The sequence below is a fragment of the Sander lucioperca genome, chromosome 19 (assembly GCF_008315115.2).
Source record: "Sander lucioperca isolate FBNREF2018 chromosome 19, SLUC_FBN_1.2, whole genome shotgun sequence".
NCBI classification, from domain to species: Eukaryota; Metazoa; Chordata; class Actinopteri; order Perciformes; family Percidae; genus Sander; species Sander lucioperca.
The window spans coordinates 19,199,423-19,213,054 of record NC_050191.1 but is presented as its reverse complement, the minus strand read 5'-3'; the positions used below and the strand labels follow the sequence as shown (position 1 = coordinate 19,213,054).

The window sequence follows — 13,632 nt, the reverse complement described above, 5'->3', positions numbered from 1 at the left end:
AAGAGAAGTGTGCTTACAAAAACAGACACACACACACACACACACGCACACGCACACACACTCGCTCACTCTCTGACGCACACACAGAAGGTTCTTTCATCAGGGTCAGTACTCTAGTGGGGGACAGGCCAGCCTGACCCAGAATCCTTTGCCTCAAGGCAAAGCATCATGGGGTTTTATTTTTAGTGGGGAATCGGTCCAACCTCGCAGTTGTAGGCCACACACACCCACCCACACATACAGTACACTGTGTACACTGTACTAGCATAAATAACCACACAGTATGCACTTATGCACACGACACACACTTTATAATGCTAATAATAAAGATTTTTCTACTTAATGTTCTACTTTTTACTCCTTTTTGATGACATGAACATAAAATAACCAGTGCTTTGTGTTTTTATCATCCTACAGACCAGACACAGACATCACCGCATCCCTCCACGATCGGGTGGACAAACTTGAGAAGCATCTCAGGTACGTCAACACACTCACACCATCTTTCAGCTGTCATCCCCCTCTTTGTCCTCCATTTTCTCCTTTCCACCTAGTTCAGCTGGGCATGCATACAGTATTAGGACTATATATATATTATATTGTTTTGTACAACACAAGGATTCACTCCGGCTCTTCATCCATACATCACTGCAGTACCCGTTAGCAGGGCATTTAAAGTGCTGAGGAAGAGCCCATCAGTGTGGTGATTAGTGCTGCAATGCTTGGGAAATGTTCACTTTGAAGCAATGCTTATTACTTCCCTCCCCCATTATGGGCCTGATGGAAAACCGCAAGGAGAGGAGACATGGATGTGCAGTCCACACACACACACACACACACACACACACACTTGATATCAACGGACCTCTGTCTGTCTCATGGTATTCAAACAGCCTCAGGCATTTTCTCGGTTACAGGTTAAAATCACTTACGTGTCGCACCTCTCCCTCTCCCTCTCTCTTATTCCCTCTCTTTCTCCTCCACCCGCCTCTCCTCAGGGTGAATTTTCAAACACTGAGAAGTGATGAGGAGGAAGGAAGGAGGATAAGGATGAAGGCAGGGGGAGGGCAGGAGCCTGAAGGGAATGCGAATGTAGATGATGAGGAGGAGGAAGAGGCAACAGGAAAGCGTGTGTTGGCCTTTGCAGACAAATATCCACACATATTTACACACAGGCAAACACAACCATGCACAACTGCACCCCGGGGAGCCTTGGAAGTGTGTTTATGTATATTTTGAGCTGAAGCATTGTGACGCACGCACACGCACACGCGCACACACACACACACACACACACACACACACACACACACTCACCCAGATGAATCAGGTAGTAAATGCAAAGTGTCTGCTCTCCAAGTGCTTCCAGAATAAAAGCTGTTTTCAGCTGCTGCCACTGCCACTTTCTGGAACATTAATATGTGCACAAGGAACATGCAGACACTCCCACACATACATTCACACTTGAGCAAATACACACACATCCCCCCCCACACACACACACACACACACACACACACACACACACACGTCGTAAATAGAAAGGCTTGTTGTCCATATCCTTTGCTCACATTCACACACATATAGCCACACACACACATACGCACACAGTCACCTGTTTACTATGGTAATGAGTTACAGCAGAAGGCGAAGATCTGTAGCAGCACGGCCCTGTTGAGACTGGGGGTGTCATGCTAATCCCACGCCAACACACGCACACACTCTTCCTCGGCCATATATGACTGTCAGCATTCACATGCTCCTCGACGAACACACTTACAAAGAGGTGCTGTCGTGTTGGTGTGCAGTTTTTCACGTTGCTCTTCAGTCTTGCTCTACACTTTCTTCATCTGCACCATGGCATGCAAACGACTTTCTGCTGCCAAAATAATGAACAGCTTAGAGTGTACACATCTTCTGTCTTTCTCATCTGTACTCTCCCTTGAATGTTTTAGGCTTATTTTATTTTTTTTCTTACTGTGATACTTACCACTGCCAAACATCCTGTCTTCTGCTAGTACTGAAAGAACTTGTTGATTAATGTGACTTGGATTAGACTAGCAATTATATATGTGTGAATCTGTGCTTCTTACTTAATAGTGTGGTGGAGGTTCTGGAGAAACACGGCCTGCAGAAGCCTATTTCATATGTGAGGAACAGCCAGAACAGTGAAGAAGAAGCCCACCAACTAATGGTCAAACTGTGCCGCCACACTGGCCGCAAGTATGAACACAACACGGAAACATACAAACACAAATGTCTCTCAGTATCCCAGAAACATACCTAACATGTATGTGCATGTGTCCAGAAACCCTCCAGTGAGTGAGACGGTGTGGAGAGGTCTACTGCAGGACCTGCTCGACATGCAGCAGAATGTCTACACCTGTCTAAAACTGGAGACATGTCACCAGGTAAAAACAGCAAAAGAAGATTACACGGAATAATCAGATTTGTGCTAAAAGGGTTTGATTAAAAAGGCGAAACCTGTAATTTAAGGTGTCAGAATGCACGACTTGCTCCTTGAGTGTAACTTTGTTCCCTAATCCACACATTGAGTTGTGCGTGTCCACCTCCTGAACAACTGAGTTTAGACTTCTACAGTGCACAGTTAAACGCCATCTCTCTCGCTGCATAATATCCACTCTCCTCCCTGACTGCTGCAGGTCTTTGTTGAGTCCCTGCTGTGTTCCAGCCGTGTTGAGAACGTACGCCTGGCAGGGCAGCTCATGCACTGCTCCAAGGTATATTAAACATGACCCGTGACACCACTTCACACTCACACTTCCCATTGAGGTCTCCAAATATTACACCAGCCATAATGAATTCTAATGCTGCAGTCTCATTGATCTCTAAATGTTATATTCGTGTTTCCAGGTTAGCCAGGATGTTCCCGTCAGCTTGTCTTTCCGGGGTAAAGGTTGCGCTCTGAAGGTGGCCTACAGCAACAGCTTGGAATTAGTGTTGGCTGCTGCCAGAGAGTACTTCAACTCATCCACAACGCTCACGGACCCCTGCATGGGCCTGGCCAGGTGAGGAGGAACATGAGAAGTATTTCCCTACTTATGAGGACCAGTTTGATATTTTTCAATGGTCAGTTTGCCAGTTCTCAAAGCCCGACTTTACATTTAGTTTAGTTTATCTGAGAGTAAAGATAAATGTTAGAAGTTATATTGTTTGATGTAATTTCCGACCAACTTCCTTGAACAAACTTTGCCATGAAGAAGTGTTTGTATGCTGTCTCAGGTGTGGACCTTGCTTGTTGTTGATGTAGGGAAAACACCATTTATCCCTGCGTGGGTGGATGTATGTTTTTGTGCTCGCATGACATGAAAAAAAATAATGGTGCCTTATTTTATTTCATCTCCTATAGTACGTTGCATTAAGTTTATACCAAGTACAAGTACTTGTATGAGAGTGCATTTGTGTCTGTTGCTGCTTTTAGATCTCAGAGGGGGGCTGGTGGGTGTCTAACCTTACCGTCTGTTCGTAGTGGGGAAGTGGGACAGTAATTGGGTCGTCATTCATTTATAGTAACTAATGCAGAGGCCCCCCTCCACACGCTTGGACAACATCATCCATTGTAACACTCCCACTCTGTGTGTGTGTGTGTGTGTGTGTGTGTGTGTGTGTGTGTGTGTGTGTGTGTGTGTGTGTGTGTGTGTGTGTGTGTTTGTTGCTTGTGAATTTGAGACATGACACAGAAAGTAGTCTATGAACTTGTGCATGTGGCTTTGAAATTAATAGGCCATACAGACTAACTGCCTGTGTCCTTTAGATTAAAATAACTGCTCCACAGACACACATTTTACCCTGTGTACTAAAGGCCAAAGACACACACACACACACACACACACACACACACACACGCTCTGACAGATACACAAACTGTACCTGCCGGTGTCCTGAAAGGATGCGGTCAGTGGCACCAGGCACGAGTTTACACAAGGACAAAAAGATCTCTTAAAATAACATGGGAATCCCCTCCCAAGTACTAAAATGATCCTGCGGCATCACTCAGGGCAGACGGAACATAGGCAAACTCACACAGACGCTCACATACACAGAGACAGGCAAACAAAGAAGTACAAACACAGTATCAATAGGTCCTGAACAAATCTGAAAACAAGTTTTATATATCATTTAAAGCTGAACCAATCAATATTTTTACATGAACAGTGGGTCAAATGACCATAGGTCGTGACTCACCACTCTTGTCATTCTCGTTTCCACCAGCATCAGGAAGCTGTTTTAGATTTTTTTTTAAAGCTCTAAAAAAAAAATCGTTGTATGCTTCCTTCCCAGCACCAACGAGCTGACAGACAAAGCTAGCAACTAGCTGGTGAACACAGTGGAACATTTAATGGCTACAGAGCCAGAAATTTCCCTCAGGAGTTGGTGGAGACCAAAAACGGAACGAAAAGCAGAGTTAAAATTTGACTTTAATCCAAGGCCGTAACGTTGGGTTCAACATAGGAGGAGGGGTTGAGATCTCCACTTTTGAGCAAAATTGAATTGATTTTAAGTGTCAAACATCATTTTCAGCATTCTGGTGAATTTGTATGCCTCAGTTCATGGTGCAAATGTCTTTATTTATGTTAGGGAACTTTTACTAGGTAAATTACGCCTGTGCTTAAATGGATGCTAATGTTGTGCTGTGTCTGCTGGATGCACTGAAATTGTTAAATTCCTGGGTATAGTTAAGTATAGTTTAGCTCTTTCCAATAAAATAAAATAGGCTTATTTAATGTAGTTTAATTAGCTTGTTTACCAAACGATTGTGATTGTACTGCCAGTACAGCGTTAGATTTATCTTCCTCAGGTTTATTATGGTACTAGTCCAGTTGATCTCAGGGAGGTTGACCTACATGCATGTCATTATCAGCACTGGATAAGGTCAATACAACATGCCAACCATTTGTTTTAACTATTTCGACTCAACTTTTAGCCTTTTTATCTTTTGTGTTTTTAAATGTCAGGCCAGAGTTACAACTTCCTTTCAATTGTATTCTAGAGTAGTAGTAAAATGTGTCAAAAAGTCTCTGGTGTAGCTTCTTAAAACTTGCAGGTACTCTTGTGAGAAAGACGCACAACCATTATACAGGAAAAAAATGGAACAAATGTCAGAAATAGGGTGGGGGGATGATTCATTTTGCTGCTGGTTGTCTCTCTCATATTTAAGAAATCTCACAATGCAAGACCTTGTTTGAGTAGGAGAGACCTGGAGTGGAAATGACACAGAAATGAGGAGAGAGAAATCATTTTTGTGTCAGTATGGTGCTGGTGTGCAGCTTAGTTTGGTCAAAAGAAGGACAAGGTCTCTACTACAGTGTGGTGTTCCATTGATAGATAACTGCTACACTGTGTGTCTGTTTAATAAGAAGTAGTTATCTGCACATTACATGCTGCAAAGCACATTGTGACTCTCGAAACTGAAATAGATTTTTTTCACCACTGTCTTTTCCCAGGCAGTCTCCACGCACACACGCGCCTGCAGACACTTCACAGCACGAGTACATAATCACCATGCCCTCTTTCTGTCTCTCATTCGCCCATCCACAGCCCTTTCCTCTGCTCTCATTTGCCAGGACAAACCTCTTGTTCCTGGCAAGAACACCAGCCATGCTCAAAGAGTGGGAAGCTGCTGAGAGTGCTTTGCCGAGTGTGTGTACTCTAGTCTGTTAACAATATTGATTTAAACGGTTTTGAAGATTTATGTTTTCAGTTGCCTTCGTTACGCTGATAGGGATTCTGGGATGCCTCTTCTTCTCTGTTTGTTGTCTTTGTTCACACACTGCAAGGGTTAAAGAAAACTGTGGTTTGGCTGACGTCAAAGCTTTTTTATGTGGGATTTCCTTATTTATAAATTAATCATTCGGGTCCCCCCCTCCCCCCCCCTTTCTCTCAATCTTTCCTGTATTTTGCTTTGCTGTGTAATTGTGTGATGTGATAATTGTGAAAATCAACAGCAAGCACAGACTCTCACACATTCAGTGTACTGTTACATATGCTAACTAATGTGCTACATAATCCTATTAAGGGTAATGAGTGTGGATTGTGTTGGAAGAGAAAACTCCCCTGTTTTAGATCCGTCAAATGAGTCTAGACTTTGTAAATAAATCCACTTGAACAGTCTTATGCTTCTGAACACGGTGTTGAAACTTCACAAACTTCAGATTTAATAAGCAATTTTTGCTACAACTTTGAAAGTGTGTACCTAAATAAGTAAAAAAAAAATTGTCATACAATCAAATATGTTGCTGCTGTTTTAAAACCATTTTCTGCAAACTATCTGAAGAATGTAAGTGATTGTTGCGTTTCCATGTTCAGATCATAAGAATCTGAAAATTCAGACTTCCGTAACTGGTTGTTGTCTTCAACAGGGCGTGTCTCCAGCTGATCACAGACTGTCCTCCGGCCATCCAGGAGGAACTAGACCTCATCAGCGCCCTGAGCCAACTGGAAGACTTCAGCGTCAGCATCCTGCCGCTGCAAGGTACTATACAGTGTTTATGTCTGGGAAGTAAATGGGCTCAGTTCACCACATGTGTGCTTGCATTTGTTGTCTGTGCTGTGTCTATTCTTCCAAGTGTTCCCAATTTAAACTCAGACATGTAGCGGATGTAAGGACGTCGTCCTTAACCTCACTCAACCATGCACCATCCAACCTGTCTCTATCCCTGCCGTCAGCTCCTCCATCCCTCCCTATGTCACTTCTTCTTGCCACTATATCTAAATATATGGTTATTTATGTATCAACTGTTATGCAAACAACATCTGCCTGATGGCCTAATTAGGATTGAAGTGTTTGGTCTCTGCGTGTGTGCTCTCTCCTACACTCACACACACACATGTCATTTTTTTATATTTCCGCTCCATCTGTAAACCTGGCCAATCAGTATTCACCTCCACACTCTTCCTTTCTCTCTTGTCTGGCTCCACCTCTGTACCCTATCACAGCATTTCCCAGGCATGGCTCTCTGTTAAAGGAAACTATGGAGCCAGAATGCACCAGCTTGGCCCCTCGTCGCCTTACCTCTGAACCGAGGTGTTGTTTGCCTCCGAGGCCTCTGCTCTCGTCCCCCTTTTGCCCTCATCAAACTGAGCTGCCAGCATAAAACCACTGTGACAGAGAGAGCCATAAACTGCCATCTCTCTCACCCTCTTCTTTTTCTCTTTCTGCATCACTTATTCCTTAGTTGTTCCTTTTCCACTCCCTTCTTGCTCCCTTACTATCACTCCTCTTTCTCCTCACTCCCTTCTGTCTCCTCGCATTATTTTTTCACTGCCGATGTATCCTTACCTGTGAGACCAAGTGAGAACAGGAGAAAGTTTAGGAAGAAAGTATGAGAAAGAAGGAATGAAGGAAAAATGCGACAGGGGTCAGGCACATGGAAAGAGCCAATGAATAAAGAGGTAGTAGGTGTAGTAAAAATCTCCAATTATTAAATTTTTGTGTTGTTGTGGTTTTGTATCAGTGATAAGTGTCTAAAGCCTATTTTCAAAGTTCAGGCTCCACGGCTCTGTATTGCCTGCGGTGCCCTCATACAATCTTTTATACTGACTCAAGGACACATGCACACCTACTTGTGTCCACACACAAAAATACACTTTCACTTTCTTTTTCACAAAAGTAAAAGCCATATCCCTGCAGGTTCGCACACTCACAGATAAACACGCACAAGTATGAAGTGGAAGGATTTGAGCATAGGTAATCCATCTTACCCAGCCCCCAACTGCGCCTTAAGCGATGCTTCATGCACACCACCCTCCCCAGAATTCCCTCTAGGCCTCGCCCAAAGGGATGCCAAGCCAAAAAGATCCTCAGCAGGGTGCAAAGAAAGCAAAAAGGCTTGTGGGGAGGTACTGAACGTGCTATTTCTCATGTTTTCAGTGCAAGTTTAAAAAAATATATGGAAATGGGTTTTTGGGAGTTTCTGTAACTTGGACTCAAATTATGAAAAAGTGGAAAACCTCCCTCAAAGTTCACTGTATCCTGTTAGTTCGGTAAGGACTGACATGCAAGTTATTAAAAATGAAATGCATATTGTAAAAGTCAAACAGTGAGCATTATAACAATGATATGGTGTAGAATAATTAAAAAATGTATAGATAGATAGATAGATATATATATATATATAGAGATATATATATATATATATATATACTGCATATTTATTTATATTTGACTGTTATTAACTCCGCCAAGGAGGTTATGTTTTTGGCTCGGCTTGTTGGTTGGTTTGTTCTGCTGCCCCCATTTTCATTAACTGGTGCTAGGGGTGTAGCATGGGCCAAGGATGATTTTGGAGCGGATGCGAATCACAGGCGGATACACAAATTATTTTTCGCTTTCATTAACATTGTAAGATTGGGCGTATGTGATGCATTAATGTGGTTTCGGAACAATTGGAAAAATTTGTTTCTGACTGGGAAAATTCACACTGCATTAACATTGTGAAATATGGCATGCTTTGGCGAACGTCTGCGCTCTCAGAGTGTACTTCTAGTTTTTCATATAATGATTTGTAAAAGATTTACATGTCTTTCTTGTATATATGTTTTTTTTATTTCTTCTATGGCTGAAACTAACAATTATTTTCATTCTCATTTAACCTGCTGATTATTTTCTCAACTAATTGGTCTATAGTGAATATATAGCAAATAGTGAAAAATGACCCATCAGAGTTTCTTGGGCTCCAAGGTCCCGTCTGTCTTGTTTTGTCCAAAAGTCAAAGATAGTCCGATTTTTGCTTTAAAAATTACGAAAATGATAAATCGACTTGGTTGAAGTAATTGATTAATCAATATATCTTTGCAGCTTTAATTTCTTTTTTCTATTATGATCAAATTTCTACTCATGTTAACTGTAGTGGCAGCTTGTTAAAAACCTTCCTCGCCACTTCTTGCAGGATGTAAGGGTTCTGACACATGTAGACCACCATGTCCAACTTCCATGCAAGGCTATCCAAAAAGGATGAGGCTCGTAGACAGTGAAAAACAGTTTATTTCACGGAAATGATCAAAAATGAAGATGAACAAAAGAAGTATCCATATACAGTGCTGGATTATCAAAAAACTGACCTTGTGCTGAAATTGACTTTCCTATAACCAAAATTACAGTCAACAGACAAAACTTTTTGCTCCACATCCTGAAGCCTAACTTACACTTACTCCACTTAAAGAAACCAACTTTAAATTGTCCAATAGCAGGACAGAGCTGCATCAAAGCACATTGTGCAACATTACCTAAATTGTAATGTATATTAGGCTACATATTTTCAAATGTCATAAAACAATTTACTTTTGCAATGAGAATAAAATACCAAAAACCGTAAACAATACTACATGGCTCTTACATGCCAGCCCCTAATTATCTTTGTTGTCAACAAAACGATTATTGGCTTGTATTTACATTCACTGTTTGCTGACAACCATAATGACCAGATTTTTGTTTTGTTGTAGAAGATCCAGTCAACTGCATAGACCCAAAATGGAAAAACAATGTTTTACCTGCGATGCAGAGAAAGCATGGAGCAGTCTCAATACATTAATGGGCAGAGAGGCTAGGAAACAACACTGCCTACCCACAGATACTGTCACCCAATGAGCTAAACCAGTTCTACAGTCAGTTCGACAAACAAACTGGGAGATGGCAGGCGGTCGTGCTAAGATAAAGCCACACAAAGCTTCAGGGCCAGATGGTCTCAGAGGAAGAGCCACTGCAGGGTGCACTTATCAATTTAAAGGTGTTTTTACAATATTATTCCAAGGTCTGCTTGATGAACACGTTGTGCTACTCTCATGGAAGAGATCCACAATCATTCCAGTGCCTAAAAAGAGCCGCCCCTCCTCACCTAATGACTTCAGACCCATTGCTTTTACCAGTATCTTATGCAAGTGCATGGAAAGGGTTATACTGTGACACCTAACATCTCCCCATGGTCAACTAGACTACCGCCAATTTGCCTATGAAGCAAGAGTTCCTTAGGATACTACAGTTGTGTTCAAAATAATAGCAGTGTGTTTAAAAAAGTGAATAATGCTCAAAATCCTTAGAATAGCTTTTATTCCATAATATCACTGCATTGGGAACACTGCACATTCAATTCCAAATCAAAACATGGCCAAAATTGATCACGTTTGTGTTAAACCTTTACAGAAAGTGAAGAAAAAGGAATATTAGGCTGTTCAAAAAAATTGCAGTATTTGCATTTTTCTTTACAAACTCAAACATTTACTGTATAAACTGAAAAATGTCTCAAGGGTTTGCTTTACTTTGAATCACTGCACTAATATTTAGTTGCATAACCATTATTTCTGAGAACTGCTTCACATCTGTGTTGCATGGAGTCGACCAACTTCTGGTACCTGTGAACAGGTATTCCAGCCCAGGGCGATTGAATTACATTCCACAATTCCTCTGCATTACTGGGTTTTGCCTCAGAAACAGCATTTTGATGTCACCCCACAAGTTTTCTATGGGATTGAGGTCTGGGGATTGGGCTGGCCACTCCATAACATCAGTCCTGTTCATCTGGAACCAAGACTTTGCTCGCTTACTGGTGTGTTTTGGGTCATTGTCTTGTTGAAAGACCCATGTCAAAGGCATTTCCTCTTCAGCATAAGGCAACTTAGAGTAATGTCTGGAACGACCCATTTTGCTGAGTATTTCGGTGTGAAATGCACTATAACCAGCATGCACAACATTTGCTTCCTTCCTTCCTTAAATATGGGCCATAACTGACACATGTTTCTTCACAGAATCAATCATCTCACTAACTGAACACACACTGCTATTATTTTGAACATGCCCCTTTCAATTACAGATTCAATTACACAGAATGAGCAGCATGCATGTCATGACTGTTGGGTCTGTTGGTTTTCTATGACTCTACAACACTTACTAGTAAATTATTTGCCATGTAGAAATATCACTTCTAACAAAATATTTGATTTATGAGGTTAGTGATGTTGGACTGCTATTATTTTTGAACACAACTGTACATTACACACCAAACACATCCAGAATTATTATTTATTGATTTTAGTTCAGCTTTTAATACGATCACGACTGACATTTAATTAAATTGACCTTGTAAAATTGATACGAATGGACATCTTTCACAGTGTGGATCAAATACTTTTTATCTGACCGCCCCTGTCTGATTAAATCATTTTGAATACTGGGGTGCCTCATGGTTGCGTTTTATCTCCTGCACTTTTTTCTATGTATGTAAATGAAATGCAGATCTATGATAGCAACTTTAGTCTCTTTAAAGCCTCGGAACACCCACACCGGGTGATTTCAGTTATTGTGGCTGATTAGACCTCGGCTCAGGTTGAAGCTGGAGCTTAGTTGGAACTTATTAGGTCACAAATATTTTCTACCAATAAGAATGGGAAAAAAAACTGTCATCTGTCCTGCCCTAACTGATGCAACAAAGCTAACAAGAGGCTCAGGAAGATGTCAATCAATTACTTTAAACACGCCGGACGGATCTAATCAGCAAGATTAATTTAAAACACTCTTTCTGTCTGTGTTTAGGGCATTTAAGTATGCAGATCACATGGCAATGGTGGGTTTAAGGGTAATAAATAATTAGAAAGTTCCTACATTAATCTCATCAGCAATCTATTAAGATACTGTCAGGAGAATGCTTTGCTCATGAACGCTAACAAGACCAAGGAACTCGTAAACAAACCAATGTGTCAGCCAATTACAATTGAGGGCCAAGCTGTAGAGACGGTAGGTAGTTTAAAATATCTAGGAATGATCTTAGACACACACTTACATTTAAATGAACACTCAGTGCAAAGGTTCATGGGACTGTGTTCTGGACTGTTCCTGTTCTAGTTGAAGTGTGTTTTTAATAATGTTCTGTTAATGTTTTGAGTGTGCATTTATGTTACGTGAGTTTTAGTGTTGTGTGCTTAATTTAGTGTTCATGTTTACAATGTATGCGTGTTACCATGGCCAAGACCTGGGTGGAGGTTGATGGCCTCTGGGCAGCGAGTGTGTTCAGTGTTTATTAAATAGCTTGAAAAAAAAAAAAAAAATCTCCTGAGTGAATCCTTCCATGCAGCTCGACACAGAAAAGAGTTGCAGTACCATTAAGAGCTTTAACTCTCAACAGAATTTTTTTCTGAAGACCACTCAAATCTGCAACCACTGACACTGATGTGGTGCTGACAAAATGTGTGTGTGTGTCTGTGTGTAGGGGATGGGGGTGGGGTGGAGTGGGGGGGTGTTGTTTGTATGTTCTTTATTGTGCCCTGCCAGAGGACTGCAGATGTAAATTAGCCTGAGGCTAACTCTGGTACAATGCATCAAATGGTAACATTTATGTTTAAAATTGTACACGGTCCCTAATAAATGAAATAAACTAAAGTATATTTTCCGACAACATCACATGCTGGTACGGAAATGTATGGGCTAGGAGCAAAAGCAAGCTCACAAAAATAGTTCAGACTGCCAGCAAGATTACAGAGACAGGTGGTGGAGCTGTACACTACACAAACCAGGAGGAAAGCAACATTAATAGTTCGGTACCCTTCATATCCTTTGTTTAATGGGTTTGAAAAACTCCTTTCAGGAAGACGATATAGGCTACCCATAGCAACGAGAAACAGGAGTTCTTTCATAGCATCCTCTGTCATCTTACTAAATAAATTACTTTGATTAGATATTAGTGACTGCTGCTGTTTTTTATGATGTCTATTTAAGATGTGTATTAATTGTTAATATTTAAGCTCTTTCATCCCAGCTGTTTATTCGCTTATTACTTATTTATTGTCTTTTTCTCATGTATTCTAATCAATGGCAGAGGAAGTTTTTATGTGTATGTATGTCTGTAAAGCCAAAGAAAAACTTCCAATAAAGATATCTATTCTATTATGCAATAAAAAAAACCCACCTATCATCATCATCATCATCATCATAATCATCATAACTATACTGTATCATTATACAACATTTTATTATTTCGCAGACATCATGACAGCAGCTGCATCCATCGTTTACACAACATCATTTGTATCGTCAGCTGCAACTTTTCCAGATTGGATACAGTAATTAGCAAAACATGTCTGACACCCCTCCCCCTCTGCCTTCCTTCTCTCCCTCCCAGTGCGCCTGCGATCAGACCGTCTGTCTCTCATAGAAGAGTGCATCGCCCACTGCTCCACGGCCTACAAGCAATCCACTACTCTGCTGAATCTGGCCTCGCTTCTGAGAGTGGCAGGTACCTAAAGACGCATACACACAGACACCACTGACCTCATCGCAGCCCCTTTATATACAGTGTATATTTTTTTACATCATTTTTGTTTTATCATGGGGATTAGGGAGCTGTTCAATGAACATTCACTGATTCACTGGTGGCAGATTCATTACAAAGCTCATGAGATTAAGGGAGAAAAGAGCGCCCACACGAGACACAGAGATGTACCCCGGCATGCGTGGGTACTTGAAGCGAGTGCACTGACAATTCTCACACAAGAGGGAAATTCATCTTCACAAGCAGCATTTTTTTTTCTTTCTTTTTTCAAATTTAGCAAGATTATCTTTGTGAACAGGATAGATGTTGTTCCTGAATGGCAGCCCATTCATAGATACATCCTCAAAAAATGTCA

At 41.2% G+C, this 13,632-nt stretch overlaps 1 protein-coding gene across 2 annotated transcripts in view; it reads left to right on the top strand.

Moving 5' to 3' along the window:
• nbas (NBAS subunit of NRZ tethering complex) overlaps positions 1 to 13,632 on the top strand; it is a 157,978-nt gene that overhangs the window by 49,163 nt on the left and 95,183 nt on the right. For both annotated transcript variants that reach the window (XM_031321691.2, XM_031321689.2), the window contains 7 exons: positions 418 to 480; positions 2,101 to 2,223; positions 2,309 to 2,411; positions 2,664 to 2,741; positions 2,875 to 3,029; positions 6,381 to 6,493; positions 13,128 to 13,241. In XM_031321691.2, the coding sequence (XP_031177551.1) occupies positions 418 to 480; positions 2,101 to 2,223; positions 2,309 to 2,411; positions 2,664 to 2,741; positions 2,875 to 3,029; positions 6,381 to 6,493; positions 13,128 to 13,241 (749 nt within the window). The remainder of the gene's footprint in view (positions 1 to 417; positions 481 to 2,100; positions 2,224 to 2,308; positions 2,412 to 2,663; positions 2,742 to 2,874; positions 3,030 to 6,380; positions 6,494 to 13,127; positions 13,242 to 13,632) is intronic.